The following is a 23808-nucleotide window of genomic DNA, read 5'->3' on the forward strand; positions in this document are numbered from 1 at the left end:
TTAATCTGGCGAGATGATGATGGCTGAGATTCTTTTATAGGCGTGGCAAACTGATCAGGGAGAGGAAGGCTTCTTTATTGGGTGAAAGTATAATGGGGTTTTAGAGGTGCTCCTAGAGGTTCCGGTTGATCTCAGACTGTATCCTCCGATCGAATCGCGCCTAATGTGAAGGGGGTATAAGGACCGCCTCCGTACGAACTCGTAGAGAATCGGAGTGATTTTGGAGCACGCAGACAGCCGTAGAACTTGCAGGCAAAACTGTGTGCCATTTCAGAGGATAGCTAAACAAAGAAACGACAACTTTCCTTCATATCTAGCATACAGGTAGTTTAGACAGAGATGTACTACAGATATGGTATGCTTATTATGTAAATGATGACTTAATTTACATAATTAATGAGGAAATATGTGTTTCTAGTGTTTTCCATAATAGGATTTTTATGCACCTAAAATAAATAATTCATGGAGGTGCAGCATTAACGTATGCTAAATATAAAAATAAGGGTCTAATTTGCATAATCAATGTGACAATGCAATAATTCCATAGTGGTTAATGGCGGGGATTACCTACTTCACATCATGTGTAAGTTAGTTATTGATGTACACGACGATGCGCGGAGTATGTAACTATGTAAGTCATTTGCCTAATTTATAATAGGATGTAACGATGGAATTTTGCGAAACTTGGACATCTACACATACGATATATGCATTTTCGGTTAAGAAGACCATCATACAAAATAGATTATGCTAGCAAGTTACAGTATTATATGCATATTCAATGAGACAATTAGATGAGACAAAAAGTATTTGTGCGTTACACCCAATAACGAGGACATAGACTCTGTTGTGACATGTTTCATTTGTAGGTGTTTCAACAGTGACGGATTTACTTGCAGTTAATGTATTTCGGCCATGCAGCTTGCCCGGTAGCAGGAGTTGCACAGCGTGTAATTTGACCTCACCTTGCAACTTGCATGACGTACATAGAAAAAAAGTACATTTTTCATCGCAGTTAAAAGATCGTGATGATTACTTCCACTTTCAGCCATGATTTCTAATGATGACTAACAAATTTAGACTACATCACTTTTAACCTCAGTTGTGCGGTAACCAGTCCAAATGCCAGCTTCGGTTAAGACCTTTCAATACCTACTTCAATGAATAAGTCCAAACCGTTCCGCCATTCCCTTCTTACTAATTCTCACGTCGCCAGTGTTTTTTTAAAAAACCACGCTTTTTTCAACTATTTTCGACTTTACTGTTGTCATTCACGGCCTTGACAGGACTATACCATTCACCAAGAAAGGTATAGATGTTTCCAGATATTTGTGGTCAGCAAAACTTAAGAGCGTTTGGATACATTATGGTTATAGAGTATGTAGATAGGTCTTGGGTAGAGGATTTGGGGCCTCTAAGCAGCTTGCACTGGAACTGCAGAGATGTTTTAGTTAAGTTTTTCCAAGAAAAACTGAATAAGGGCACCATGGATGTTCATGATATTCCGCATATAACGTTAGGCATGTTAGACAGAGATGAATACAGTTAGATTTTGATTATTTGGACCTAAGGTGAATAACACATGAGGAAAATCTGTAACTCCACTATTTTCCATATTATAAATAGGACATTAATACTAGAAATGCCAACATTTGCTTGGGTGCATATTTCAGCCATACCCATTCCCACGCAACATTGGACTGTTCCAAGTCACCCCTGCGCAATAATGGAACATTTTGACTGTAAGTTATCCCCAAAAGAGAACTAATATTGTGAATTGATTCCAGGTAAAAACAGAGCTTGCTCAATATGCCTCGGGCCCATATGGAAGAATATAATCTTCCACAGGAGCCCCTATGCATAACTAATTGTTTTTTAGAATCGCGGCAGCTCCTACTTTTCCGAAAGTGAAAAAAAAAAACACCACATCTTCCATTCAGAAGATTTTCATCATGAAATTACATGAAGCCATTCAACAATTTCCAGTACAATAACTACGTCTAAGTACCGTTATCTGCTCCTAGTGATGTGGGTACATTTATTATTGCCGTGAACTTTTCTTTTATTCAAGTATGGCATGCGTTTTGATAATTATCAAGCAGGTGCAAGTACTGTGTACTCTCCAAGCTGAGGTTAGGCTCCGGCTGTTTTTTTAACGTTTTTTTTACTCGTTTTTATCGGGCTTTCTATTTTTTTTAAATATCTTACTGTGTCATAACCTACTGGCTGACGTACTTCAAGAAAAATGACAAAATAGAAAGCCCGATAAAAACGACTAAAAAAAAAAGGTTAAAAAAACAGCCGGAACCTACCCTCTGATGGTAGAATAGGTACTGTGTAGTAGGAGTGTTTGTTTTTTCAAGCTGAAAACTTAAATCTTCTTCTTGTTTTGTATGAGCCATTACATAAATGGAGACGTCTCGAATCTTTTTTTTTAAATTTACCGGTCTTTCGCTTCATTTCTTTTCTGAAAAATTCCATGACCAACAACTTAACTTGATGTGGCTTTATCTATATATTTCATTTCCTTCTTTGTTAAGTATATCCTCCTGCATACCACTGTTAAATTGTTTTACTTTGTATGCAACAGCCAACGGGCGTAATCTTGTTGTGTTACTGTTATAATTCCCTGCTCGTAGCGTGCGAGACCCGGAGGATAGGAGTTTCTACCTTGTTCGAGGGTTTCTTTTCGGGGGTCAGTGGTGATACCCTGGTACTGGGAGTGTTTTATTGGGCTAAAACTCTAACGGGGGCCGCCCTAAGACGGTCGCCGTCGTAAGACGGTACGGATTTTTTGCTCATCTTATTATCCATAAGTACACCGTGTTTGTTGCCACTGACTATGCTGATTACAAAGGTAAATAAACCAAGTCCATGCACACAGCTTTAATTTGCATTCCAAGTATACTTTAACATATTTACTTCATGTTTTTTTAAGAGCAGAATTCTAACGGTAATGTTGACAGTGCTGAATCACTGCGGTCACCGGCCTCTGCGTATTGGCGGCTCGTGTCGCTAACTATACGAACTCATCCAAGCAGTCACACAACTGCCATGATACACATAAATAAAGCTCCATTAAACACTATGAATATGGGTCTTCAAATGTTTGTTGAGTAGAAAAGCAACCAAAAGGAAGCGACATAAACATTGCCACCATTGTACTCCCAAGGGAGTGTGGCCGTGAAGGTGGCAAACTAGAGAACGCTCCAAAGATTTATTTGACTGTAACAAATGATTCGTGCTGTCTATGAAAATAAGACTTGACAGAGAGATGTAGATGATATTTTCGTATAATCAGACAGAGTTTTGTTGATGTTGGCGGTGTCTTTTTTTCGTAATGGTTTTTTTAGTCAGGCATTCACAATCAGCGCATTCAGCCCATTGTCCGTAAAACATCAGCTGGATTGTTCTAGGTACAGCCTTCCTCATGTGAGACAGGAAGTACATACAGTCACGATTTTACTGTCAAAAGAAAGCTAAAATATCATACTATTAATTTTTTTCTGTGTACTTAGATTTACCACTTACTTCTGAAGAGAGCAAAATATAAAAAAAAGCGTACCGAGTTAGGCACACTGTCCAGCGTAGCACAAAATTGGAAGGTTACATACACGAAATTGTCTCTCAGTGTTTGCCGCTTGTAACACGCAGCGCGAAAGGTTCATGAACCACATGAATGCATTTCTTATTCAAGTATGTTGTTCAAATCTATGAGTAAAAAATTCAGTCATCAAAATTTGACCACTCTCAGGCAACTAGCGATGGAGCGCCATGAGTTTGAGCGCAAGAAATAGCGTACCGTGTTGGGGCACCTCCCGTTAGCAGTTTAAAGTTACTTAAAATTTGAATGTACAAGGTTTACGTAATAAAAAAACAACAACAACACTAGATGTACCTACATTTGCTCGGGAAAAAATACATCACTTTTCTTTCCAGTACAGTGAGAGAAATGTTGCCACTATAGAAAAAATGCTGATCTATGGACAAAGAGCAATAAGTTACACATACTTTTAGTACCCACTGATCTTTATTCATATAAAAATTGCACATATAAGCCAATTGTTTAGATTTACAGTTCAAATAATTATGACGAAATATTGATGAGAAAATAATCAATTTCGCCACTGTCAAACCTACGTATCAAAACTAAAGGCAAACTGGCCAATTTTCCCGCGTTTTCCGCCAAGTAACATTTTCTCAAATGTCTCAACTAACCCTATTAAAGTTAACTCTGCCGAAAATGATTGATATCGCCATGCGGAATGTTGGTTAATTCAACGACAAAGACTTGTATTCTAATGTTCAATGCATGCGTACCGTCCGCTACCGCTCAAATGACCCTGTCTGAACTCCAAATCCTCGCAAACTACAATTTTAAACCGGGCAAAGGGTGACACACACATGTATGGCCACTGTAAGGCTGTAATATGCATATGTTTCTGTCTGTATATACGGCATTGGAAGCCAGCTTATGAATATTAATTAGCATTCGTCTTCCTCGGCGCTGATTGGCTGGCCCCATTAAATTTAATTAACTCGCGAAAGCCCAGGCTGCGCAGGTGTGTGGGGTCACTGGAGTTCACGGGAGGAGGCCGAAAGAAAACCAATTTCTCCTCAGAAATGTGCTGAAATTAAGCATTTTAAAGTAGTTTATGCCAAAAATTTTACTTGGATCATTTTATCAACTATCTAATGCCTATCTACGCCAAATTTCAGGTCATTCCATTGTAAGACCATGGTACAGGGGGCCAAAATATACCGTTTTGGTCAAAACATGACCTTTAAACCTCACTAAAATCATTTTACAGGCAGATATGAAAAAAAAAACTGAGAAAAACAAATCAAGGTATTAGCCTATTCTACTCCTGTGCCAAATTTCAGGTCATTCGGTCCAGGAACGGCGGAGATGAATCACTTTGAAGATTTGACAGGAGAAAGAAAGAAAGAAAGAAAGAAAGAAAGAAAGAAAGAAAGAAAGAAAGAAAGAAAGAAAGAAAGAAAGAAAGAAAGAAAGAAAGAAAGAAAGAAAGAAAGAAAGAAAGAAAGAAAGAAAGAAGAAACATTACGAATACAATATATTTCACCATACTATGTATGGCTGAAATATAATAATTTGTACTTTCTGGCAGGTGGAACATTTACAGGCACATGTATCAATTAGGCAAATTAGGGTCTAATCTGCATAATTATGGCGAAAGCTACGTAATTCCTCGGTAAATGACGGGCTTTCGTACTTGGAACATTTGTAAGGTAGTTAGTTAGATAATTGTCACAATGCATAGGTTATGTAAATTTCATTCAGTCAAATAGTCAATTGCATTTATTATGAAATAGAATTCTGCCAAGGAGAAACGGACTTTCCCACATACAACATATTCCATTTCGGTAGAGATCTAGAAGACCATCTTGTTAAATAGATTACGCTAAATACAACCTTATTTCTATAATCTATGAGACAAAGATAAAACAAGATATTTCGGAAATATTTCATGGAAGCATGAGGTCTTCAAACTCTTGTTATCCCGTGTGGGAGACTGTGTATATAATCAATGGTGTATAATGGTTGGTGTTGTGATCACGACGATTTGTGAGCCTCCTAGCAGCTCTCCTTGTTACTGCGGCGGGACCTCCTGTTTTTATATCGTCTATATATGCCATGGTCTTGATTTGGATAACGGATAGTTTTCTTAAGTCATGGAAGAATCGATATAAGTGTAGGACCTTTGAAGGCGAGAAAGTCAAGAAGTCAGGAAATGAGCTATGGTAGAGATGTTCGTGATTAGATACAGATTTTGAAGGTTGGAAAATAATTTGTATGATCAATTTCGCGTGTGTGTATGTGAACAAGTGTTTGCCCTAATTGTCGGGGTTGAATAAGGATGGTACTCGTATTTGGTATGTCGCAGAACATCTGATACATGTATAAAAATGGGTTTCGATAGGAGTCTTCGAATTTGAGTCCTAACTGCTGGTTTCACATCCAAGTTGTGAACATATTACCTGTCCTATGTGTGATTATAAGTTCGAGTTCAATGAAAATATCCAATTCTTCGAACTTTGGCTATTGGTACAAGATAGTATACTTCATCTTTAAGTTACAATGGCGTCGATGATAACCAAATACATTAGTAACAAAAATGGTGAATGCAAACTATTTTCCTCAGATGAAGCAAACCATCTAGACCCTCAAATCCAACTGCTGCTGGAAGTGACCTGGGAGGCCTTGGAGAATGCAGGAATCCCCCCAAGATCCCTCCGTGGCTCCGATACCGGTGTTTACGTTGGTGTTACTTCAAGTGAATACCTCATGATGACCGTCAACCCCTTTTCGAACATCAGACAATACACAAACTCTGGCACAAACTCATGCATGGTGGCCAACCGTATCTCCTACGAGTTTGACCTCCATGGTCCCAGCTTCTCTGTAGACACTGCCTGTTCCTCCTCATTGTACTCCATCCACCTTGCCAGTGAAGCTATAAGAAAAGGAGACTGCAGCATGGCCATAGCTGGGGGTGTCAACTTGATGCTGTTGCCAGGAACCACTGTAGGCTTCTGCCAAGCAGGGATGTTGTCACCAGATGGAAAGTGTAAGAGCTTTGACGCCTCTGCAGATGGGTATTGCCGAAGTGAGGGGGCCGGTGTAGTTGTCCTCAAGCCACTGTCAAGAGCACTGGCAGATGGTGACAGGATCTATTCTGTCATCAGAGGAGGAACCCTTACCAATGATGGGAGAACACCAGGCATCGCGAACCCCAGCTACGACGCTCAACTGGACCTTGTTGAGAAAGCGTGTGCAGCAGCCAAAGTACATCCTCATGGTATCCAGTATGTGGAGGCACATGGAACTGGTACCAAGGTTGGTGACAGAACAGAGGCAAATGCGCTGGGTCAGATTCTTGGAAGAGGACGAAGTAAGGAAGATCCACCTCTCTACATTGGCTCAGTGAAGTCCAACTTCGGACACACGGAGGGCGCTGCAGGTGTAGCGGGAATCATCAAGCTGGCACTCATGATCAGTAAAGCCCAGATCCCAAGGGTGGTGCACTTTTCATCACCAAATCCGGACATACATTTCAACATGCTAAACATTAAGGTTCCCAGTTCTTTGGTACAATGGGAGGGGGTTGGAACAAGGCTTGCAGGCTGCAGCTCTTTCGGCTTTGGTGGCGCTAATGCTCATCTCATCCTGGAGGCGTCCCCATCTCGTGAACAGCATCCAGCCATAGCTGATTGTGACAGGGCCATTCACAGTGGCAAGGAAGGAACAAGACATGACTCAAACACCATCATGGTCCTGTCTGGGAACACAAAGGCTGCTTTGAAGGAACAAGTAGAACATTGGATCTCTTTCATCGCAGACACCATAGCTTTCAATGAAGACCGCTTCTCACAGAGCCTGTACACTGCTGCAAACCGGTACCAACACCATGCAGAAAGACTAGCAATAGTTGTCAACGGGCCTCGTGATGCTGTTGAAAAGCTCAACCTCTTGAAGAAAGAAGAAAAGCTGAAGACCGCTGTGGATGGAAAAGTTCCCGATGGAGCTGAGCGTGGCAAGATGGCCTTCGTCTTCTCAGGGATGGGAACGCAGTGGTGGGGGATGGCCAGAAAACTTGCTCTGGAGGATCCAGTGTTCATCGACGTGATACGGGTATGCGCATTGACAGCAAACAATTATTGTGTGATTTGTGTACTGCATAAAATGTCATCAATATCTCACTCTTAATCATAATTCTCCATCAACACCAACAGTCTACCATCAGTATTCTCTCACTTTGCATTTCCCATTAGTATTTTATCGCAACTTATTTAAGACTTCCATCATAGTGACATCTCAAGAAGAAATATAGTCCTTTCCTTGCATGTAAATGTGTATTTTTACATATTTGTTATCCATTAGAGTCAATTCCAAGTCACCGAGATGGTTTTAAAATAATATTTGTAGTAAGTTTGAACTATTTTGAGTAAAAGAACATTTCAGTCACATAAGTTCAAAATTGTTTAAACATTTCAAAATGAAAGTTTAAACATGTTTGAACCTTTTTATATTTGTTGGAACATTTGGGAAAGTAATGATATAATTATCTCTTTATTTAGAACAATTTTCAAACATCTATGTGTTTTTGTTACTGTTCCAACATGTTCCAACATTTTGTGTCATTTTTTCTCTCCATAAAAACTTTTATTGACCCCATAAACAACGCTGCTAAGCTTGGTCCTTTGTTTGGCTCTTGTATTTTTAGATTTTCTTTAGTATACACTGGTGAGTCTTTTGTGAGAAGGTGGCAGACAGACATAATTTCCTGTACTTGGCAGGGATGTGTGAATTGCCCTCTTCCCAGCCCACTGACCCAGTTTCAACATATTGTTTCCATGTTCGAACATGTGATCACAAATGATGCATCTATGTTGGAACAGTTTAGAAACTAACAGAAATAATGTAATTGATGTTAGAAATGTTTCTAACATGTTTGAATACTATAGAAATATTTAGAACATCACATAGATGTTATAAATAGTTCTAAACAGTTACTTATCACAGTTAGATGGTTACAAAGATTTCCAAAATGTTGGAACAAAAGGCAAGAAACACCCTCTCGGTAATATGGAATCGACTCTAGTAATTAGTGACAACCAGTTACGTGTGTCAGCATGTTGCAAGCCGATATTGCAACCATCAGTCATTGGGCTATTTTGTTCCCTCTTCAGCGATTTGAAGATGTGCTAAAGACACTTGGAGCTGACTGGTCCATAGCCGACATGTTGACAAAGGAGACAGATCCAGAGAAGATCAACAGAACAGGTAAGATGCTATGTATGTTGCAGTGCAGAAGAGAATATTTGAGAACTTTGGAACTAGTATGTTTTCTTTGTTGCCTTTCCCAATCCATTGGTAGCCCCCAAGAATTTTCTCCAAACTAAAACATTCTGAAAGGTATGATTCATCAACATATGTTAAATAGGGCAATTTCGTAAACTGTTTTCTGTTCCTTACTGCTTCTGCTTTGTTTTAGATCATAATCCAAATATTGGTTTTTAGCATCTTTTAAACGCACCACATTTTGTCTACGTCACAAAAATGCATATGAATCTGCATCTGTGTATATATACCCCAAAAGGGTGGAGACTGCCAATCAGCCCTTCAACACAAAACAAAATAATGTTGTTTTTGTGTACAGACATCGCACAGCCCTGCATATGCGCAGTACAGATCGGTTTGGTAGAGCTGTTGAAACAGTATGACGTCATACCCGATGCCATCATTGGCCACAGTGTTGGAGAAGTCGCGGCAGCGTACGCTGCTGGTCTCTTGAGTTTTGAAAATGCCGTGCGAGTGATCTACCACAGAGGAAAGGAGCTCAGCAAGACAAGCGGTCATGGCAAAATGCTAGCCGTACTGCACCCAATTCAGGAAGTAGAAGAGCTACTGGAAAAAGAGGAGAACAAGAACATCATCAATGTAGCTGCCACCAACAGTCCCAACCAGATTGTGCTCTCGGGAGATGTCAGTGCCGTGGATAGCTTCCACAACAAGCTGAAAAGTAATGATATCAAAGGTGTTCTTCTTAAAGTAAATAACGCCTTTCACAGCTACCAGCAGGAGCAAGTGAGGAATGACATTCTCACAAAGCTAAGCGTTCTTTCAGCTTCCACTAGAATAACAGAAGCACAGATCCCCATGATATCCACGGTGACAAACAAATGGCTGTCACCTGAGATCACTAACACAGCCCACTACTGGTGGACAAATATCAGACAGCAAGTCCGCTTCATGCAGTCAGCACAAGTTCTCCTGCAGGACGGCTACAGCACCTTTGTTGAGATAGGAGCTCATCCCGCCTTAAGTCCGGCTTTGAGAGATGTCATCAGCACCATCAACTCTCGGAACACAAAGCAAAACATCATACCCACACTACTGCGGCCGCGAGATACATCTTCAGCAGCCAATGACTATGAGCACATACTGGTGACAACAGGAACCTTACATGTGAAGGGTTACCCGGTAAACTTCCGCCCTGCCTTCGAGGGAAAACACCGACTTGTTCACGACATCCCAGCATATCCTTGGCAAAGGGTTCTGTGCAATGCCGGGACAGAAGCCAGCTCAACACGATACAAGTTTCCTCCAAGTTTGCATCCTTTACTCGGGCAAGTACAGGAGACCGCCGAAGGGAGGAACAACCAAAAGTCAAAGGTTTGGTGCTCTAATCTTTCGGAAGAATCTGTACCTTGGTTAAAACACCACATCTTAGATGGAAACGTGGTCGTCCCCGCTGCGGCATATATGGAGACAGCACTGGCAGCAGCGTCAGAGATCTATGAGGATCAATATCCGCTCATGCTGACAAACCTTCACTTCAAGCGTTTCATGTTTGCTCCCACATCAGAAGCAGTCATCAAATCGACACTTCAACACAGAAGTGCGAGTGAAAAGCAATTTGGCCTGTACAGCAAAGATGCCTCCGGTTCATGGGTCCTTCATGCCACGGCAGAAGTGCACAAGAGAGACATGAAACAGTCAACTGACTCCACCAATCTCCTTACAAGTGTTGCAGAAAAGTGTTCGAAAACTATCTCAAACGAAGAGATCTATGAAGCTGCAAAGGAAGCTGGCTTTCATCTCGGTAGTTCGTTCCACTGTGTTACTTCATGCGCGGCATCTGAGAGCTACGAAGAAGCCCTGGTTACCGCAGAGGCACCAGAAGAGATTTCGCGTGAGTTTGGACGGTACATCTACCATCCTGCATTCATGGACACATTTCTACACACATTTGCATGCTTATCACTCCTCAATGACAAACATACTGGAAAGACACCATCAAAGCGAGTTCCCTTCTCCATGAAATCTCTGTGCATGTTCGACAAAATGCCATCAAAGGCCAGTCTCTACTTCAGAATTTCAAGGAAAGGTGAACGCAGAGTGGTGGACATCACAGTGACTGATGTAAGCGGTCATCATGTCATTTGCGAAGTCGAAGAGCTCATGTTTGAGGATATCGAAGCAGGTTCATCCTCTGGAATCAGACTTTGGAATCTTCAGTGGGAACCCCTTGTCCAGGAAGAACATACGGAAGAGCAGGCACCTAAATACAAACATGTACTGATCCTACATGAAAATGAGGGCTTTGGCTCAAGAGTGAGTTCAGCACTACAAGACAAGCTGGGATGTGCAGTAGACTCGATGAACCACAAAGTCCAGACTGAAGGTGAAGGCAGCAAAGGGGTTTTGACTGACATGATGCAAGAATGCAATGATTTGGATCACATTATTGTGCTGTGTGATTCTGATAAACAAGAGCAAACAGAAGATCCAGAAAACCGCCAGGCTCAAATTTTGCAATCCTTCAAATGCCTTTCCACATTCAAGCATTTTTCACAAGGTGATAACCCCCCAACACTTTGGATATTCACACGTGGATCATCGTCGGTACAAGAGCAAGATATCGTCAGCCCGTTCCTGGCAAGTGCATCATCTCTCTGCCTATCGATATCCCAAGAATACCCACAGTTCAAGGTCAAAGCAGTTGACTTGACACCACATGAAAGCTTTTCTGATGCCGCCGCAGAGATTCTGACTGTCTTGCAGGCCAGTCCGAGGGAAAATGAAATCGCGGCTCGAAGTGACAGTTCGTCAGGTCATCAGCACGTTCAGTTGTACGCCCGAAGACTGAGCTCCATGAAACCTGACCAGATTCTCACAACATGTTCACCTGAAGAAGTATGGGCTTTTGACCCTAAACAAAGACAGAACGGAAAGAAGCTCTGCAAAGCTCAAACAAGTTTAAAGACACCAACACAAATCGAAGCTACAGTTAAGCTTGAGGCCTTTGCCGTGTCCCCGTTCGCAGACCTGTTGGAGAGACATGATGATATGACCAAGGATATCCACATCATTTGCGGGACTGCACATCACATACCAAAGGCAATGATGATCGATGAAGGGTCAAGGGTGATGGGAGTCGTCATGGGCTGCATCACTCCACAAATGAACATGCAGATGAAACAACTGGTGCCTGTACCAAGTTCTCTCTCTTGGGACAATGCAGTTGCAATAGTCAAAGACTTGTTGCCAGCATTTGTTTTCTTCCAGAAGGTCCAGACAGTATGTGAAGAAGATAAAGTGGTTGTATTCCTGACAGATGAGAATGACAAGGAAGCTATGGCTTATGCCTCACTAGCACTACACCAAAAGGCCCAAGTCCGTGTTGTGGCAGGTGCAGTCGGAAATGTTGGTAACACAATCAAGTCCTGCTCACCTATGTTATCAACAACAGTCACTACATTTGACAAGATAGACGAAGACATCCCTGACCAACATGCGAATGTTGTGTTCTTACCCAAAGGAGATAGAGCAGGAGATGTTGCCCTACAAGCTGCAAGGAAGCTGCAAGCCTATGGAACTTTGGTCAATCTGGGAAGTTCGCCAATCCTGATGGACCAACTACCAAAGAACATCAAATATATCACAGTGGACCCTTTGAATATTTGCTATGGGGAATCATCCCTTTTTGCCATTGCAACCGATATTCAACACCTTCTCTCAAAATTTGATCAGTCACAAGGCACGCTTTACTCACTCGCACCATCTGTACAAACCACCACGGAACTGTCCTCTCTCTCGCAAACCTTGCACCAACAACAGAAAGCATTGAAGATACCCGACATAGTGATCATCGACGCTGGGGAAGTTCAGCTGGGTCTAGACATCAAGCAAAACCAGTTTCACGTTGTCGACAATGCCACATACGTTGTCACGGGAGGTCTGAAAGGCTTTGGTCTTGCCCTCCTGGAATGGCTGGTTAAGAGTGGGGCACACCATCTCGTCGTCCTCGCAAGAAGTGAACCAAATGATGAAGCCAAACTGAAGCTGGAGGCATTCTCTGCAAAGTCTGTTGATGTCAAGGTGATGAAAGTAGATGTTACCGACCGGAAAGCTGTTGAAGAAGCACTGGTGTTGGTGCGGGACACAATGCCACCTATAGAGGGGATCTTTCACTGTGCAGCGGTTTATGCAGACAAATTGATTGATCAGACAACACAAGATGACTGGAAATCGGTCATGCTTCCAAAGGCAGTTGGTGCTGTGATCTTGCATGATGAAACAAAGAAGTTACAACTCAAGCTAAAATACTTTGTCCTCATCTCTTCAGTCGTTGCTCTATTTGGTAACACGGGGCAGGTCGGCTACTGTGCAGCTAACAGCACACTGATAGCACTGGGGGAAGCCAGACGACAGGAGGGTCTGCCTGCGACAGTCGCTAGTTTTGGTGTTATCAACACTGTTGGGTTCGCAGAGAGATCCGGTCTTGTCAAAATGTGGGAGAAGATGGGTGTGCAAAGCATTTCACCGCAGGATGCATTGGAAATCCTTGGCTGCATGATGGAAAACGGGTATCCTCATTTTGGGATCACTGCAACGTTTGATATTCGAAAGTATTGCAGTACCCACAAGTCGATGGTACTGCAACACCTACAGGCTCCTGACACCAGCTTTTCCCGATTCACTACATTAGTACCCAGTGACGTGCTCAGTGGGTCAGTATCCCTTTCTGACAAAATTCTTGCACAAAGCAAAGAAAACGGCCTAAGCATCATACAAGGAGAGCTGATTGCTTACATATGCCAACAACTTGGCATCGAAGACCCGGCTGAAATCACCGATGAAATAAGCCCAGTATCCCTCGGGCTGGACTCCCTCTTGTCTGTGGACATGAGCAACGAAATAGCAGACAAGTTTGAAGTGACAGTTACATCCGTAGAACTCCTGAGTGACAAAATGACCGTCAAGATTCTGAGTGAATCCATCTATGAGAAGATGCTCAACCAAGCGGGTAACCAGGGAACAACAAGTGGCTCCCACAACCCAGAGGCAGCTGCCGAAGTAGACTCGTGGCTTCATTTCTTTGGTAACATCCAAGACCCAACCCTTACACTCGTCTGCTTTCCTGCAAATGGTGGAGGTCCATCCCTCTTTCACCAGTGGGGAGAGCATTTTGCAAAACACAACATTGAGGTTGTGGTCGCCACTCTGCCGGGATGGGAAAGTAGAGAAAAGGAATCTCCTATCAACAGTCTGCAGCACATTGTTGGCACACTCGGGGCTCAAATCATGGAGATGATAATGCTCGACAAGACGATTGCATTCTATGGTCACAGTATGGGTGCACTCATAGCATTTGAGGTTGCACATTTGCTCCACGCGGAAGGCAGTACATGCCCTTCTCATCTCTTTGCTGGAGGATGGTATGCTCCATCTCTACCCTACCCACATCCACAGGAACTAAGGGTATCGCCCATTTTGTTTGATCCTTCAACGGGAACACAGCAGATCATGGAAGAGGCCAGAGCATTCTCCTTCCTCCCAGAAGCCGTTCTTAACAACCCGACTCGTCTGAGACGTCTGTTGCCATGTATCCAGGCAGGGATAACAATCTGCAAGTCGTACATCTGCCAGCACAATGAACCACTCCCGTGTAATGTTGTTGCTTTCGGCGGACAGGATGATCCATTCATCTCCCCAGACCTGCTTGACAAATGGAAGCTTGTTGCCTTCAATGAATCAGCTCCAACACAAGCGTTCAGGAAGTGCATTATGCAGGGTGGACATTTCTTCATCTCATCTTCAAGACAGGACGTCCTCAACAAAATCACTAGTATCCTACAAGAGGACAGTGTAATCGTGAAACCATCAGACCAGAGAGACGTACCGAACGTGATCGATATGCAACCAAGTCCGACCGAGATTAGCACTGCTATGACTCCTATCCGGTCTGCACCTGTTATACATAAGGCAGCTGCGTATCTCCAATACCAACTGAAAGATCCCCGTTTCAGCAACACAAATCTGTACGTCATGTTTCGTACAAAGAATGTCCCTGCTGATGTCGAAAGCTGGCGATCCATCTTTCGCCAGCTGATGGACCGCCATGAGACACTGAGGTCAACCTACCATGTCTTGAATGATGCACAATATCACAGTGGAGTGCAGGCAAGGTACTACAACGAAATTGAAGGCGCTACTGACATCGACATATTGACTGGATATCAAGAGAACGAGGCCGAAGAAGAGGTGTTCCAGAGAACCAAAGTACCCTTCCAACTTGACAAGGAGTACCCAGCAAGGTGCATCGTTGCCCCCACTGGAAATAGGAGTGCTGTGGTTGGACTTGTCTTGCATCACATCGCAACAGATACAACCAGCTTCAACATACTATTTAGGGACTTTGCACAAATCATGAAATCAAATTTGAGAAAGAAATCTCTCCAGAAGCCGATGACAACACTGACGTATGGTGCTTTCATACAATACTACTACTCCTACCTTCAGCAGAACCAGAAGGAGCTACGAGAGTTTTGGAGGGCAGCCCTGCCTCCTACTATTCCATCCATTAATCTTCAATTTGCCAAGCCGAGACCATCAACCTTCTGCTCAGGAGGCGGCTCACTCGAGGTTAATCTGCCCAAGGAACAGGTCCGCAGCCTTATGGAATACGCGAAGGCCGTTCGCACCACTGTGTACAGCATTATGGCTACCACATATCAGCTCCTACTGCACATCTACACCAAACACGACGACATCGTGATCGCATGTCCATTTGACATGAGGATGTTAGCTCCACAATTCTCCAATGTCCATGGTCTCTTTCAGCACCACTTACCATTGAGTGCCTCCTTCACGAACAAAGATCAGTCCTACCAAGACACCATTCGGCAGTATTGGCGCAAGTTGCAGGATTGCAAGAAACATGGCATCTATCCGATAGATGAAATCATGAAAATGGTGTCGTATGAGAAGCACCCAGCAATGGAGCCCATCATGCAACATATAGTTGTTCAAAACGACATAACTAGTATGAACCAAATGTTCAATGGTGCCACTGGTAAGAGAGTTAGATTACTCAGGAACGGTTACCATGACTTTCCAGAAGATTTTGTCCTCCATTTGTTCCAAGACACCAACACGAAAGATATCACCTGTGGCGTCCGGTACTCAAAGTCGTTGTTTGACGAAGAAGTTGCACAGTGCATGGTAGACGACTATGTCTCATTGCTCTCCACGTGTCTTAAAAACCCCAAATGGAGCCTTTCGGAAATCATCAACGCTGTAGAAATGACAGCCTTAAACTTCAAGTCCGATACCGGGAGCGGCAGGGATAATCATCAGTTACCCAACCAAGCAGCGTCACATAAGAATGGCAAATCCATACAACAGCAAGCAGTTCATGGACTGATCGATCCTCGACCCACTGATGTACCACATCTGACGAGCAATGGACATTCTGACTATCCAACGGTCAATGGACGAAGTGACAGAGTCCCAGGGAGGGATGAGCTGCAGCTGCTACACTCTGACCTCTTGCGGAAGCTCCAAAATGGTATTTCTTTTTTTTTCTCTGCTCTCTTTTACAGAATAGTTTTTAAAACCTTATACCATACTAATGATGCCCAGAAGAAGGCTTTGATTAGATAGCAGTAAGCATGTGTTCATGGCAATGGTAAAATAGAAACTAATCAAGTCACGATATAGTATTGACCAGAACAAATTATTTACGAATACAACATTAACCAGAATTAGCAGCAAAAGCACAAATCCCCAAGTCTCTGTGACTCGATGGGAAAGCGTAACTCGTTCTATTCAACTGACCAGTTAAAGTATTGTCCTGTTTCACATAGGTACCATAGTAAGGAAGGTGACATCTACAGGGCGGAACCACAAAAGAAGGCTCCAGTTGATGGTGGAGAATCAAACGACTGCAAACCTTCAATGGGGCTCCAACAAGGCCAGACAGCTTGCAGTTTCAAGCATCTCAAGTATACAGTGTTTCACCGCGGAAGGTAGGGGATAAAAAAATATCTCACAACAGCTTTAATGTGGGATTGCTTTTGCTTGGATTTGATACTGTGTAACTACAGCTGAATATACTATAGCAAAGTTTTTCCCAACATTCATTTTTCTTCCACTGATATCACATACTTCACCCTCAACAGGAAAACCCAGCCTCCGCTTAGTGACTAAGCTGCGAGACTTCACCTTTATGTTCATCTCCCATGATGACATGGAGAGCTGGAGACACGCCCTGTGCACCCTGGTTTCCACAGCTTCGGAAGCAGATTCAGCGAGCGAAGACACATACCTTTAAGGTACTACTATTCTGTCGGATGTTGGTTTTATTCGCTTCATTCCATCAATAACTGCACCAATGTTTTCAGAAGATATGAAATACGTGTTGTTTTAATTTGATACGTCTGTGTTTACACTATCTCTTTTTGTACGACCTGCAGGTACACTGAGACCCTTTCATGTCGGACACGACTCAGGTATCTCCAGCCTCGCCCCGGCCCAGACACGGCCCGCGCCCATGAGCCCCCCTCACATTTCCCTGGTAGGGAGAAGATATTGTTTTGCTGGTGTGTTCTTCCCCTTCCTGTTCAGCCTGTAGCCAATCAGAGCTTACCTTACATGTTAGCTGCTATTGTAAATATGATCAACTCGCTCACAATACTATAGACCGAGCCTAATGATATCGATACAGTATTGTGTGCGAGTAGCTTGATAAAGCCTACGAGGAAAACATCCTGCATTCTCGCGAAAATATTTCTAGTAATAACATATAATTTACAAGAGGTAAGCGCCAACATTTGTAGCAGGAAGTCAGAGTTCATTGCATCACATGTCTTCAAGTAGTTGAAAGATCTTGAAATATATAACTACATGGGTCACCAGGAATTCGAACACAAAACTTTTAGATTTCTAACTACATGCGGAATTACAGGGATGCAAATATGGTTTATGGGCGAATGTTAGGTATGATCAAGAGTGGTATTTGATCGTCGATGCCATTTACGTAATGCTGTCATGTGTGAAGAATGCTATGTATTAGCATCTCGTGTTTTTACCAAGCACAATTTTATCTCTATAATCTACCCAATAGTCGACTATATTTTTGTGTAACGCTAATTCAAATACATTTTTTTCCAAAATACTCTTTTATATGTTAGTCATTGTTAGGGCTATGCCATGTATTGTTTTGAGTACAAGGTCAATAGTTATGTCTGTGTTTTCATATGTTGAGGAATATTTCTTGTGGAATATTTTAACAGAAGGTTAGAGGCTTTCATTTTTTTTAGATTTATGTATGGTTTTACTATGAAAACATTTAAAATTTCACCCTGAAACTAGTAAGTAGCTCCAATTTCATCATGTACATACGTGTATTGGCGCACTTTAAACATTACATTATCTCTACATACTATAATTTTGATTCATTGTATCCAAGAAGTAGTGTAAAATTCATACGAGCTATAAGATTACATGGTTGTTAGGTTCGGCACATGGGTAAGGTTAAATGCTCACAGAAACGTAAAATGTTAATTAAGATCTTGTAATCTTATACCATGCGTACTTTATTACTTGCCTGAAACATTTCTCGCTAAGGCGTACGTCACTTTTCCAAACCTGGGCCCGGCCAGACAGCTTTCCGGAACAAAATGTATGACATAAAAACGCCAAACTACACAAGACGTTAAGAGAAAAGTCGTGGGCATGATTTGTGTATATTTTACGTACGTGTATACATTTCTATTTTTCATTTTCACAAACAGTCCGGCCAGTCCCCGGGTTAGAAATGTGACGTTAGCTTAAGCAGTGGTGACACAATAAAATCATGTTAAATGGTGAAAGCTGCCTTTGTCTTTTGCTTTGTCATCCTTATGTCTGAGTCGCACCTACTGACGCTCCAAAAGGTGGACATTGGTAGCAGGCTTTACATTTTATAATGTGAGTTTAGGCGCTATTTCCTCCACCCCCACTTTCTGAAGGACGCTCGTAGCTAGCATGCCATGCTTCCATACTAGTTTAGCAACAGAACTGAAGTAGGAAGGACGGAGATCGGTGGAAATTTGTAGCGAGCCTCGTGAAAGGTGCAGAGCTATAAATTTAATACTGTCTCTACTGATTTAATGGTCGACCTTTACCCTCTGTTAAAGAGTATACAAATTACCCAACAGCTAACTTACATATACATCTTTCCTGCAATCTAGAAGGGCACTCCAACACACGGAAATACTCTACATACCAGCTCTCCCTGCCCCTGATCCCACATTCAATCCTCCTTACTCCCAAATTTCGTAAATGGGCAACAACTCCTAATTCTGTGTCACTAACAACGCCTTTTTGGACATTCCCCCGGGAGTGGCGTCGCCCTGTCAGTGTCCGTATATGTATCTTTGACCTCGGCAAGGAGAGACGAACAGGCGAACACGGCGCAGTGAAGGCAGCACTCTGTAAAACCGGGAGACGACACATTGGGATATTGTAGCCCGCGATGTCGTTCACAAAGAAGTCTGTAAAGACGAGACTCCCGAAGGACATGCCAAAGGAAGAGATCGACGAGTTGCGACAGGTTGGTCACATAGACGTCGATGTTTTAGTGGGAAAGTGAAGTGGGTTGGGGTGGGGGTTTCTGTGGTAGTAACGTCACTGTCGCGTAGCAGACAAGCAGAGACCTTCTGGGAAATTGACCATCAGTGAGTGGTTGCCGATATGTCAAGTGGTTTAAGTTGGGGTGTGGTGGATTATTGTGTTGAACAGTCACGTACATCACAAACGTTTGTCAAATATGATGCTCCATCATATAATCTAATTTTGTAGTTAGGCCACGGCAAGTAGATTTTACAGATGGCATCAACGTGCTCGTTAACTTTTCCCTCCGGAGATGGTGAACATGACGAGAAAGTACGAAAATGTGATAGCCATAGCCATAGTACTGTAATTGATAACCAGTCTACCACACTAGTGTCACTTAGTGCACCTCTTGAATACAGAAATAAAAGACTTGTTAGCTGTAATACCATGTTTTTGTTGCTTCAATTCTTGTTACAACGTCTATGGTGTCTATTTTGACAATCTAACCAGCTTGTTTTTTGCCCAGTTTTTTTTTTTGCAATCTCCCATTAAATCTGCAAAGGATGTCTTCCATAAAATCTACTTGCTGTGGCATCAAGGCACATATTTCTAAGTGTATGGAGTATGGTTGCATTATTCTTCAATAAAAGTAGTTTACAAGTCGTAATACTGTGACATGTTTTGAATATTGTTTGTAGTATCCTTACTAAGACTCATTTGCTCGATAATGAAGATTTAATAGAAAAATAAACATAAGGAAACAAAGTGGAGTACAACGAGTGGTACATAGAATTCGTATGTACGGTTTTGGGTTGTATTATTTCTTTGTATTGTGGGTTATTTTTCACAAGAAACAAACCATTTCCATATCTCCTGCTTGTCCACACGCATGCGCAGGCCTTCTGGGAATTTGACCGTGACCGCAGCGGAACGATCGACGGAAAGGAGCTCATCAACGTGATGCGGTCCCTGGGCCTGAACCCGACCGACCTGCAGGTGGTGGAGCTGATCGACTCGGTGGACACGGACGGGAGCGGCACCATCGATTTCCCGGAGTTCGTGCAGCTCATGACCCACCAGCTCAAGGACACGGCCGCAGCCTACAGCGAGGAGATGCTCAGCGAGGCGCTGAGGGTGTTCGACCGGGACGGGCTCGGGTACGTACGTGTCGGCCCATGAACTGAGACACCTCCTGACGCACATCGGCGACAGGATGACCAACCGCGAAGTGGACGAGCTCCTTAAGCTAGCTGACGTGGACTCAGACGGACAGTTTAATTACCATGACTTTGTCAGAGTACTGGCGGGCTACTGCCAGCAGCAACCAAAAAAGAAGATTGTGCGGTTTTGATCAACAATAAATCAACACACATGTACATTTTACAAAATTGAGGGTTCACTGTAAGAGTGCCCTGAAAACAAACAAAGATATGTGGCCTTTATGAAAAAACACAGTTGATGTGTTGAAGGGGTATGTACGTCACAGCTAAAAGCAGCGACGCCATGCGTATGTGGAGGTACATCAACAGGCCACGTATATCTTGCACGTTTAGGGTCACACGTAATCAGATCCGAAGATGTGCCATTACTTTTTGATTGATTGATTGATTGATTGGTTGATTAATTGATTGATTGATTATAAGCTGCTATAGTACTGTGGGCAACTCCAAATAGGTACCCATTCTCACGATACTACACAGGGTCGCGGTTATGGCCACTGTTACACGTTAATTTAGTACTGCCACGGTGGCATGTATACCCACTTGACAGACAGAATACTTGCTGGTATTCTTATATTATCGTCCAAGTAAAAAGATCGTGCAGTTAGCAGTGCTAAATTTCCTCCTATAAAAGGGTACAAAAAAGTCTCAGTCTTTTGAGTGGCTGCAACAGCTGCTAGCAGCAAACTCCCCAATGTTTGCCAACTCATTGTACCTTCATTGTACCGCGTCTTTGGCTAGTAAAGGTACAAACAATATTCAATACCTCAAAGAACCCACAGGACTTCCCTGTCACCATGTGGTGACGTTTGGTAAGTTCGGAATCCCCAAACACCTACTCTACGGAGAACTGATCTCAGGAAAGAGAAACACCGGACGGCCACAGCTGCGTTTCAAAGATGTCTGCAAGAGGGCTTTTGATCTTGACACAGAGCACTGGGAGGACCTTGCAAATGACAGATCCAGCTGGAGATCCACGCTGTCCAGGCAGCTAAAATCAGGGGGAACCAGACTGATGCGCATGGCAGAAGAAAAGCGGAACCTGTGAAAAGAACTCTGCAACAGACCTGAGTCAGCCTACAGATGTGCCCCATTTGGCAGACTTTTAAGCCACAGTCGACGCTGTAGGCTGATATCAATTAGGATTTTACCATGGTAAATATTGACCGAAGTAGGCCATATATAGACTAGCGAACGGCGTCTACTTGTTACCAGGTCCAGGGCTGATTTTAACCCGCGCCATGCGCAATTTTATAAGATGGTAGCTGCAGGGTGTCCCACGGAAGCCACAAACTTGTCCCGGTGGACTGCCGGATACCGCCAGAGTCTTAAGCTCATGGAAGCGAACGGCGACCATTTGTTACCAGGTCCGGGGTTTATTCTAAGTCGTGCCGTGCCCCAAAACAAGCCGGTACCCGCAGAATTTTCCCACGAGGCCACGTAGTGGTTACGTCCGACAGTGCAAAATACAGACCGTAAGGCGGGACCAGTGCTCAATAGGTGGAGTTGTTTTGGCAATGTGGCCAAATAGACAGAGGTGGGCTGATCGGATTAGTTTGGCTGGTTGGTCAGCTGGCGAACGAGTTGAAGTTGTACCACTGGAGTCTCAGTATCCTTCGCAGACACTTGTCGTCAAAGGCATTCAGAAGCCGCTCTTGAGTGGCTGTCAGGTACCAGATTTCTGCGCCTGTGGAGGGAGAGACGCATGTTGATCAGGCTGGTTGGCGAGGTCTGCCATTGCTGCAGTGGCACGGCCAATGCGGGTCCTTATGTCTGTTGTGTTTTTGCAATCAGAGGTCAAGATACCACCAAGGTAGCTGAACTTAACCACCACTTCAACCTCCTGGATACTGATAACCGATGTAGCTGGAGGCGGTTAAAAGTCTCGAAGGCTTTGGATCTTTGTTTCGTTCCAACTGATCATTAGCCCAAGTGGTTTGGTTGCTTTATTCATAACCTTGAAGCCGAGGTGGAGGGTCTGAACTAATCCGGCAAGAATGGCCACATCGTCAGCATAATTCAAATCAAAGATACTAGTAGTAACATTGCAAAAGCTCGCTCCACAGGCGCTCTGGTCCACAGTACTTCCCAATACATGGTTGATGGCGGTGGTGAAGTTGGTAGGTCACAAAACGCATCCTTGCCGGACATTGCTGTTTATAAGGAATGTGTTCGACAGCATCCCATTAACTCTTACGCCGGAGATTGTGTCGGAGAAGAGCGACTTTGCAGGGACCTCCAGGATCTTAAAGATTTTCCGCAGAGAATTTCCTATCCACGGAGTCAAAGGCTTGCTTAAGGTCCACATAGGCGGCGTAGAAGCCTCCCATACTCCCGTCTCATCTCTGTCTGGAGTCTGTGGATCCTGTCGAGAGTAGAACGGCGTTAAATACAAACTATCAATTCACTTCAGACCGGGAGCACTAAACTTCAACCCGGTAAGGCTTAGGTCACATTTCCAAAAAATGGCCCGGCCAGGGTGTTTGAAAAAATAAATCGAAATGTATACCTAGAAATATACACAAATTATGTCCATGTCCATTTTATGTAGACTTTTCTGTAGTTTGCTGTCTTTTATATCTTTTTTTTCCTCACGAAAGCTACTCGGCCGGGCCCCGCGAAATGTGATCTAAGCCTAAGTTACATACAAGCTATCAATTCACTTTAGGCCGGGAGCACCAAAGTTTCAACCCGGTACAAACTATCAATTCACTTTAGGCCGGGAGCACCAAAGCTTCAACCGGGTAAGTTACATACAAACTATCAATTCACTTTAGGCCGGGAGCACCAAAGCTTCAACCCGGTAAGTTACATACAAACTATCAATTCACTTTAGGCCGGGAGCACCAAAGCTTCAACCCGGTACAAACTATCAATTCATTTTAGGCCGGGAGCACCAAAGCTTCAACCCGGTACAAAGTTGCAATTCACTTTAGTCCGAGAGCACCAAAGCTTCAACCCGGTAAGTTACATACAAACTATCAATTCACTTTAGGCCGGGAGCACCAAAGCTTCAACCCGGTACAAACTTGCAATTCACTTTAGGCCGGGAGCACCAAAGCTTCAACCCGGTAAGTCACATAAAAAATATCAATTCACTTTAGGCCGCGGAGCACCAAAGCTTCAACCCGGTAAGTTACATACAAACTATCGATTTACTTTAGGCCGGGAGCACCA

At 43.3% G+C, this 23808-nt stretch overlaps 1 protein-coding gene and 1 pseudogene across 3 annotated transcripts in view; both read left to right on the forward strand.

The window, feature by feature from the left end:
• Positions 1 to 18687, forward strand: part of LOC118412866 (phthiocerol synthesis polyketide synthase type I PpsC-like) — a 39724-nt gene extending 21037 nt beyond the window's left edge. For all 3 annotated transcript variants that reach the window (XM_035815934.1, XM_035815919.1, XM_035815928.1), the window contains 6 exons: positions 6168 to 7657; positions 8716 to 8809; positions 9186 to 16382; positions 16681 to 16842; positions 16996 to 17148; positions 17290 to 18687. In XM_035815934.1, the coding sequence (XP_035671827.1) occupies positions 6311 to 7657; positions 8716 to 8809; positions 9186 to 16382; positions 16681 to 16842; positions 16996 to 17147 (8952 nt within the window). In that variant the 5' untranslated portion in view covers positions 6168 to 6310 and the 3' untranslated portion in view covers position 17148; positions 17290 to 18687. The remainder of the gene's footprint in view (positions 1 to 6167; positions 7658 to 8715; positions 8810 to 9185; positions 16383 to 16680; positions 16843 to 16995; positions 17149 to 17289) is intronic.
• A 192-nt stretch (positions 18688 to 18879) lies between these two features.
• On the forward strand, positions 18880 to 21444 carry LOC118412896 (annotated as a pseudogene).
• The last annotated feature ends 2364 nt before the right edge of the window (positions 21445 to 23808 follow it).

The sequence above is a fragment of the Branchiostoma floridae genome, chromosome 1, assembly GCF_000003815.2.
Source record: "Branchiostoma floridae strain S238N-H82 chromosome 1, Bfl_VNyyK, whole genome shotgun sequence".
NCBI classification, from domain to species: Eukaryota; Metazoa; Chordata; class Leptocardii; order Amphioxiformes; family Branchiostomatidae; genus Branchiostoma; species Branchiostoma floridae.